The 7,889-nt window shown below is 56.7% G+C and overlaps 6 protein-coding genes across 6 annotated transcripts in view; 3 read left to right on the top strand and 3 right to left on the bottom strand.

Annotated features, from left to right (window-relative positions):
• The window catches only part of ACA1_283080 (anaphase promoting complex subunit 1, putative), a gene marked incomplete at both ends in the record, with an annotated part of 6,842 nt that extends 6,302 nt beyond the window's left edge, over positions 1 to 540 (top strand). The window contains one exon of the mRNA XM_004344814.1: positions 89 to 540. Coding sequence (XP_004344864.1) covers positions 89 to 540 — 452 coding nt within the window. The remainder of the gene's footprint in view (positions 1 to 88) is intronic.
• A 229-nt stretch (positions 541 to 769) lies between these two features.
• ACA1_283070 (uncharacterized protein) lies at positions 770 to 1,780 on the top strand (the record flags this gene model as incomplete). The annotated part of the gene is made up of 2 exons (XM_004344813.1): positions 770 to 1,313; positions 1,389 to 1,780. 2 exons carry the CDS (start codon positions 770 to 772, stop codon positions 1,778 to 1,780), a joined length of 936 nt encoding a protein of 311 aa, XP_004344863.1.
• A 195-nt stretch (positions 1,781 to 1,975) lies between these two features.
• ACA1_283060 (BolA like protein) lies at positions 1,976 to 2,537 on the bottom strand (the record flags this gene model as incomplete). Its single annotated transcript, XM_004344812.1, has 5 exons — positions 1,976 to 2,052; positions 2,125 to 2,170; positions 2,230 to 2,333; positions 2,393 to 2,441; positions 2,487 to 2,537. 5 exons carry the CDS (start codon positions 2,535 to 2,537, stop codon positions 1,976 to 1,978), a joined length of 327 nt encoding a protein of 108 aa, XP_004344862.1.
• A 292-nt stretch (positions 2,538 to 2,829) lies between these two features.
• Positions 2,830 to 3,461, bottom strand: ACA1_283050 (eukaryotic translation initiation factor 4e1a-binding protein; the record flags this gene model as incomplete). Its single annotated transcript, XM_004344811.1, has 4 exons — positions 2,830 to 2,855; positions 2,961 to 3,006; positions 3,087 to 3,214; positions 3,347 to 3,461. 4 exons carry the CDS (start codon positions 3,459 to 3,461, stop codon positions 2,830 to 2,832), a joined length of 315 nt encoding a protein of 104 aa, XP_004344861.1.
• Positions 3,462 to 3,753: 292 nt separating this feature from the next.
• ACA1_283040 (Bacterial protein of unknown function (DUF924)) lies at positions 3,754 to 4,961 on the top strand (the record flags this gene model as incomplete). Its single annotated transcript, XM_004344810.1, is given in 9 exon segments — positions 3,754 to 3,878; positions 3,981 to 4,028; positions 4,092 to 4,188; positions 4,256 to 4,271; positions 4,336 to 4,381; positions 4,401 to 4,425; positions 4,512 to 4,658; positions 4,766 to 4,839; positions 4,952 to 4,961. 9 exon segments carry the CDS (start codon positions 3,754 to 3,756, stop codon positions 4,959 to 4,961), a joined length of 588 nt encoding a protein of 195 aa, XP_004344860.1.
• Positions 4,962 to 5,048: 87 nt separating this feature from the next.
• Positions 5,049 to 7,834, bottom strand: ACA1_283030 (Rattus norvegicus clone C53 CDK5 activator-binding family protein; the record flags this gene model as incomplete). The annotated part of the gene is made up of 10 exons (XM_004344809.1): positions 5,049 to 5,298; positions 5,411 to 5,616; positions 5,785 to 5,972; positions 6,034 to 6,145; positions 6,254 to 6,434; positions 6,519 to 6,616; positions 6,734 to 7,013; positions 7,139 to 7,337; positions 7,446 to 7,628; positions 7,738 to 7,834. 10 exons carry the CDS (start codon positions 7,832 to 7,834, stop codon positions 5,049 to 5,051), a joined length of 1,794 nt encoding a protein of 597 aa, XP_004344859.1.
• Between the last annotated feature and the right edge of the window lie 55 nt (positions 7,835 to 7,889).

Raw genomic sequence — 7,889 nt, 5'->3', positions numbered from 1 at the left:
ATCAGCCTTTATGAGGTCGTGCGCTGCGTGGAACAAGATGATGTGTCGTCTGCGGCATCTTCTTCTTCGGCTTCGTCTTCGTCTTCAGCTTCATCATCATCATTCGGAAACGATCCACTCCTGCTGTCGATCTACCTCCAGAACGTGCGCCTCATCGCCACGTACTACAACGCGACGGCGCGCAAGAAGGCTGCGCCGAACGCCGACGAGGCGCCGCTGATCCAGCCGACGCTCTTCAACTCCTTCCTCCATCGCCTTCACTCTCACTTCATCCGACGCTTCGAGCTCATCCCGGACGACGTCAAGCGCGCCTACTTTGGCCCACTGCCTCCAGCATCGTCGTCTTCCTCTGCCCACGACGAGCATCGACGCGCGCTCGCGCTAATGCTGGCCTACTACGATCTACCCCATCCGCAGCGCCTGCGACAGCCAGGACAACAGCGCCCACCGCGACCAGCCACGTTCGTGCAGCTGGCCCTTCGCTATCCGCACGTCTCGCCTTCTCTCCTTTCCGCTATTCATCGTCTCCTTGTGGCGTAAAGCATTTTCATCTAGAAAATAGAATTTCTTTTGTTTTTCGCGTGCGCATTCCTTTTAATTAATTAAGGAAATAGCGAATTCTGCATAACTTCCAATTCTCACTTGCCACGGAATTGCCAGCCAATGCGGTGCCTGGTCGAGAAAGCGCAGGGAAAACGTCGAGAGACTGGCGGTCCAGTCTTCAACCACCACAAGCCGCCCGGCGTTTACTAGATTTCCTCGACACCCTATGGCGACTGCCTCTTCGACCTCCCCTAACGGCTCCTCACCGACCGCCAAGCAGCCGCTGTCGCCCCTCTCGGCCGCCAAATCCCTACATAATGGTGAGGCGGCCTCGAATGTAGGCAAATCCACTCCCGCGCCGACCACAGCAGGGACCTCGACGAAGGCGCCATCTGCATCCACAGCGCCCAGCCGACAGTCGCCCACTCTTCCATCGGCCAGTGCTGGTGATTCGAATTTCAAGTTCGATTTCTACGGGTCTACGCCCTCCATGTCGAACCTGTCCTTCGGTTCTTTCGGGTCGCTGCCCTCCCTTAGTTCCATGCCTCCTCACCCCAGCTCGATGGACAAGGGCTACGCCGCCGCTGACGTCAGCAACGGATCCATGCCGCCCACCGACAATGGACGACTCGTGCCGGCCCCATCTTCATCTTCGAATGGCGGTGGCCGACCCCAGCAACAGGCCCCCACCGGGCAGCAGCAGGCCCCGCCTCGAGGAGGAGCGCCGGCCCAGCAATCGCGAGGCGCAGCACAGGGACGACCATCGGGCGGTTCTCAGAATCTCGCTCCTCTTCAGCCGCACCCTACCGCGCCGTCATCAGGCTCCATGCCGCAGCAGCAGCCAGCCCAGCCCCAGGCTGCTCCCTCGAGCCCAGGATCTTCATCGACCGCCGTCGTCCCAGCAAGTCCTGGGCAGTCGGACCGACGAGTGATTAATCCCGTCACGGTGCCCAATGGGCAGAACTTCGTCGACATCACCGAATATCTCAACATGCCGCAGTCGGAGGCCGCCAAGAAGCTGAGCATTCCGCCGTCAACACTCAGCAAGCGATGGAAGGAGGCAGTCCGTAATCGCAAGTGGCCCTGGCGCGTGGTGTGCAAGCTCGACAAGGAAATCATGACGCTACTCCACAACGTGCCCCAGGGTGCGCCCATCCCCGAGGAGATCGAAGGACGTCTGGGCTACCTGATGAGGAAGAGGCAGGAGGAGCTCAAGCCCGTCGTAATCAGATTGTGAGGAGCTACGGCGATCGAAAAGAGGAAGAAGAGATGAGGACGAACGACGAACGACAAACGATCGACGTGTATAGAACGGGGAGAAGGAGGAGGGATGTATAACAGCAACAGCTCTCTTTCTTGTGTGAATAATAATGCTTCATTATTTGACCTTCTTGTTCGTCAGGCCTGTTGTTCTTGAGGTGTGCGCTGTTGCTCACACGACCTCCTTCTCCTTGTCCTCCTCTGGCGTGAGGGTTGTGAGAGCCACTGCGTGCACGCCTTCTTTGATCTCTGCAGGTTGCACACCACAGTGCACAAGGTGAGCGTGTGTAGAGGCAGGAAGTGCAACGTGTGGCGGCGCACCTTGGTCGATCAGGGAGTAGCACAGCCTGTGCCGTGCGACAAGTGACTGTGTGCAGCGTGGGTGTGAGTGTGCCGCAAGCACAACGCAAGGTTGCTGCTGCGTACCTTGCCCTCGAACGCTTTGGAGACCACAAAGACCTTGAAGTGCGTTTCTTGTGTGATGCCGCTCTCCTTCACAAACCTGTGTCCGGCGTGCAGATGCGACTCATCTGTAGATCTGAGCGGCTTAGTGCAGGACGAATCTACACACATGCATTTGTACGCGTACCTACGATGTTGAGCTTGACGGGAAGAAGCCCGCTCTCCAACTGTGAGGTCTGTCAGCCACAAGTGCCCACGGCGGAAAGAGAGGTCGGGCACACCTTTTGCTTCATTGCCAGCCCTAGGCGGCGCACGCCAGTTCCCTTGCTCATCTTGTGCTGCGGATGCAAAGTTTCTTTTTTCCCGGAGTACCGCCCGCACACAACAAGATCACACGACAAAGATGAGATGAGAATGATGTTCACAGGGCAAGATTTAGTGGTAGTGGAAAACTTTTTACAGATTTCTCCCCTTGATGAGGCGTCACCGCGGTGTTCCTTTCGAAGAATAGTCGCTCCCGCCTCTCCTCCTCCGCTCCTCTTCCATCCTCCCCACACAGGCCAAGCTATAAGGATAATTAACATGATCAACAGGCCATTCTCGAAAGGAAGCAGGGTGCTCCTTTTAGTCCATCTTGAACATTTCGTCGGCTGGTGTTGGGTAGGGAGATGTGTGAGTTGAATGCAAGAGCAAAAACTTGTACTGCAGGAGGAAGTGATTGAAATGCAAAGTGCAAATGTGTGTGGGGGGGGTACCGTCGTCCTTGTTCTCCTTAGGCTGTTTCACCTTCTCCTGCTTCGTCTGCAACAGTTGCGGAGAGGGAATGTCAGCGCATTCGTCGGACATGCAGCGTTTTGGGGCACAATCCAGCAATGATTTACCTTGTCCTTGGGGCTGACCTCAGGACCAGTGACGCCAGGGATGAAGGCGATGTTGTTGGGCGGGGTCTTTGCCAGAGGAGAGTTCCTCAGAAAGAGGAGGGCGCTTCTGTCATACACAATGCGCGTGCCTTCGCGAACATGTATGCTCACGATTAATGGGATGCAATAAGATGCAGGACGGCAAACTGGAGAACGAATGAATCATAATAAAGATGGAAGATGGAAACGGTGGATAGCGTGATGCGGAGCAGCAGCAGTACCTCCAGGGGTGGTGGCGTAGATGGTGCCGCCAGGGGTGGTCGAGAGATCAGCAAAATTGAAGTTGTCTGGCACACGGTTGATGCTGATGGCAGGGGTTCCGCTGGGGCTCGTCATGACGATTTATCTTCCTTGCTGGTAGTAGGATGGTGTGGGTGGGAGAGATGGCCGAGCGCTCGTCGATTTATTCTCTCGATCCAGTTGTGCGGCACAGCAAAGAGAAGACCCACCAGCGCCGGTGTGCTTTCCGCGCTGTCGCGCCCGGTTATTACCGGCGACGGTCGAACAGATTACGGAATTGGCCAAAAGAAATTCGGGCGGAAATCCGAATGATTGACAATTTTGAGAAAAATTTGATTCGAATTTGTGAAAATTTTGGCTATGCGTGTTTTTCTTGGTCTTGCGGACAATGGAAGAGCCAGGACTGGCGGAGGTGGTGGGTGATGTGCTGACCTGGTGGTTCGGCATCCAGTTCTGGGCCAAGGGCGAACCGAAGAACCCCACTGCCCACTATGACGACCTGTGGCGGCAAAAGTACAGTGCCCTTCCCACAAGACCATCACCCGCAGCAAGACCGTCACCACCGTGAACCTCACTTGCTCACTTCGCGCCTTTTCATGGACCTGTGGGCACTAGATGGTTCGCCAAGGAGGAGCTCACTGCCATCGTCGACAACCACATCAAGTAAATGCCATGACGAGTAGTAGAAGGTGAGAAAGGCTGCGACTAACCTCCTCCACACCATAGGGACAACTTTCAGGTCCACGTAGACAAGGCCATCAGCGGCGAATATGACCACTGGGGCAAGGACCACTACGGCGCCCTGGCATTCGTCGTCCTAGCGGTAAACCTCTCCTTTGTCGCGAGATAGAGAGAGGAACTGGTTGCTGACTTGCATTCACTTCGTGCAGGACCAGTTCACAAGAAGTACGTGTCAACAAGTGGGTCGTTGTGAAAGGCGCAATGGATCAGCTCATAAGCCCATTGCCAGATATCTACCGAGGGACAGCCAGGGCCTGGGCAGGCGACGCCAAGTCGTTGGCCATCTGCCTGCAGGCGATCGAGTCCGGTCTCGACCAAAGTATGTTCTGTGCCCGCACTGTGCCCAGTTCGAGTGAGGTTCATGCTGCGTGTGTGTGCGCGCTCTTGTGCGTTTCAGAGTTGAAGCCCGTGGGTCGTGCCATGCTCTACATGCCGTTGCTGCACGCGGAGGACGCCGCGCTGCAGGCCAAGTCCGTTGAGCTGTTCGAAGCGCTCTACGAGGATGCCAAGGCCAAGGGCGCTGGGACCCTATCCATCCTACAACGCTTTCACGTAATCTCAATCCGACACAAGCAGGTATACAGGCCTGTGCGCATGCCTTCGTCAAAGACCACCTTCGTCGCTGTCAATTCACTCTTCGTCGTCGTATTCTTCTACAGGCCGTGGAGCTCTTTGGCCGCTTTCCCGAGCGCAACCGACACCTCGGGCGCCAGAGCACCACGGCAGAGGCGGCGTACCTGGCCGGCTGATCCCTCCCTCTCCAGTGTGGCACGCACGCACGCACGCGCGTGTCGTGCGGTGCGGTGGTGACTGAACAATGTAAGTTGTGTCGTATTGGTGCGCAGGAAACTGTAGAACGGGAGAGGGAGAGTGGAAGATGTGGCGATGATGGTGGTGCACGGCGAGAGTGGATCGAGCCCACCTTGAGGCCCCCGCCCCTCATCATTTGAGGTTCTGGAGGTCGCCGCCGATGAGGCTGACCTTCCGGTTGGAGTACTGGGCCGAGAGGGCGAGCTCGATGTGCTTCCGAATCTCCTTGGCGATGCGCGTGAGCTGCGAGATGCGGGGGTAGGTCTGCGCGATGCTCTCCTGCAGCTCGTTCCTCTGCTTGATCGCCGCCATCTTGGACCCCTCCACCGAGTTGACCACCGACAGGTGCTGGTTGATCTGCCCGGCCAACCGTTCCAAATACCTGCGTGTGCGGTGGTGCGTGTGTAAGCTCTCACGACACACGACACGGCACACGGCATGACACACGACACGACCAACGACACGATACAGCTTCTTTGGGGGGGGGGGCGCACTTGTTGGAGTTCTTGATTTCGATGAGCTGTCGGGTCTTGCGCGCGTGCAGGGCATCGATGACGGCGTTGACGGCCTTAAGGAAGGACTCCAAGCCTTCCTTGGTCTGCTGCACGGAAGCCGGCGCATTGCGTTGCTGCTCCTCGTGCAACCACGACGCAAAGTCGTCCCGCACATCGAAATCGGCCCGTCGCTGCCTCAGGAACACCTGCAGCTGTTGGATTCAACAACACACAGCACAGCACGAGCGTGAGTCACGCTAGTCACGCACGACACACACACACACACACACACATATACACGCACACGCACACGCACACGCACGCATGCACACACAACGAACAGCGGATCAAGCAAGCGACCAGTGGGGGCCAACCTCGAGCAGATCGGTGAGGAAGAGGTTGCGGAGATCGGTATTTTCGAGGAGAGTCTCGGTGCCGTGGCCGGACGACCCGACGCCGCCGCTCGGGGCACCGCTCGCGGACTCGTCGGTGCCGGCCGCCTCCATTTCGATGGCAGCCTCGCCCTCGGCCTCGAGCGAAATGTCCCAGCTGATTCCTCCGACTGTGTGTGTGTGTGTGTGTGTTGGATAGAGTGCTACCGAAGAAGGGGCAAATGGGGGTACCGTCGACTGTGGCATCAGAGGGTGTGTCTGCAGACTGGGCGTCCGAGGCGGAATCCGTAGTGATGTCCCAGTTCAAAATGGCGGGCTCTCCGTTCTCTCCCGCCTCGCCTCCCTGCGCCATACATTTTTGCGAGAATAATTAGATCCGCTCATATATATATATATATAAAATAAATGATTGAAGTGTAGTATGGTATGGGCGTGGGGAGAAGAAAGGCACCTCAACGGAGATGTCCCACGAGATGGCTGCGGGAGCGCTCACGGTGGAGTCGTCGCCGCTGGCGGCCGGCTCGTCCAGGGAGATTGCGCTCCAGTCGATGGCGGGCGCTTCACCTCCCTCGACCACGTCCGCCTCGGCACCGAGGTCCCAGTTTATCGTGGGAGCAGCGCCTTGCGCGCCGCTAAAATACGTTGAAGATCGCCAATCGAGTGAGTAAGGGTGTGTGCCCGTGTGTGTGTGCGTCCGGTGTATTTAATGGGCTCACCTGTCAGCAGGGCTGCCGGTCTGTAGGCGTTCATTGCCGTTCTTGTAGACGCGCATGAGCGTTGGGCACACGTCGATGTCCTCGGTGTCCCTCTCCTCCTGATGTGAAGAAGAAACTTGACATTAATAAACAATTTAAATAATAAATAAATAAATAAAATCAATAAAGATAAAATACAGAAAACATTAGAAAGTAATACGTGCCCCGGAGGGAACAGAGGCTGTGTAGTGGACGAAGGCGCGGTAGTACTGGTAGGCCTTCTCCACGGTGTCGGACGACTGCAGGAGGGCCGCGACCTCGTCCAGCAGCTTGGGCAGCTCCGAGACCAGACCCCGCAGCTCCGTCTTCACGTCGTGGCCCGGGATGCCCATGGCCGCGCACTCCTTCTCGTACCGGTTGCGGTATTCGTTGGCCGATTTGTTGTATTCGTGCTCCTTGCGTGACGACTCCTCCACCTGGTTGCGCCACCGATCAAGCCTCTTCGACAGAGACGGACTAGCCACCACAACGACACGACACGACACGACCAACGACACGACCAACGACCAACGACACGACACGCGGCAGCGTCAGGCACTCATTTTAGTGCAGGCCGCAGGGGGGTCAAGGTAGCGGCGTACATTTCGTATTTGACGGTAGAGATGAGGATTTCGGCGGCTTCACCGAGGTAGACGTTGTTGTGTTCGTAGCTCTTGACGATGTCCTGCCAGTCCTTCATCCGCTTGGCGCTGTACTGACCGAAGAGGTTGCGTTCCTTGGCCTCGTCGGTCTTCTCCAGCGCCTCGAAGACCTTCTTGCACACAAAGTAGTGCACGTCCGCTGTGCCAACGACACACATACACCGCACATCGAATCGAACACACCGCACACACCGCACACGCGTCAGGTGGGTGAAGGCAAAAGGTGAGGCGGTGCTTGCACGCGTACAGGGTTGGTAGTCCTTGAGGAGGGCCTGTATCTCGGCATTGTCGGCGGGTAGCTGAGGCAGGGCAGTGGCGACCTTCTCCTTGACCTTGCGCAGCTCCTGCTTCCAGTTGGCCTGCAGCTTCCTCCGATCCACCAACCACTCTGTTGTTGTTTCCCATATCCAAAGCGAATCCACCATAAGTTCTGCTGGCCTCGGGCACAAGAAGAAAGGGAAGAGAATTGGAGGAGGATGCACAAGAACAAACAAAATGGTGTAAATTGATGTAAATGATGATGAGTGGGGAAAGAGCACCGAGAAGCTTGTGGAAATGGATGTCGATAGGCTCGTTGACTTCGCCGTCAAATCCCTCGCCCACCTTGCTGATGCCTGCCACCAGATTGGACAACATCTCTGTACCACACGCGAGCAATCAATCTGGATTGTTTTTCTTTGATTTACTTGGC

The sequence above is a fragment of the Acanthamoeba castellanii genome (genome assembly GCF_000313135.1).
Source record: "Acanthamoeba castellanii str. Neff unplaced genomic scaffold scf7180000084776, whole genome shotgun sequence".
Taxonomy (NCBI): domain Eukaryota; phylum Discosea; order Longamoebia; family Acanthamoebidae; genus Acanthamoeba; species Acanthamoeba castellanii.
This window is presented reverse-complemented; position numbering and strand designations above follow the sequence as displayed.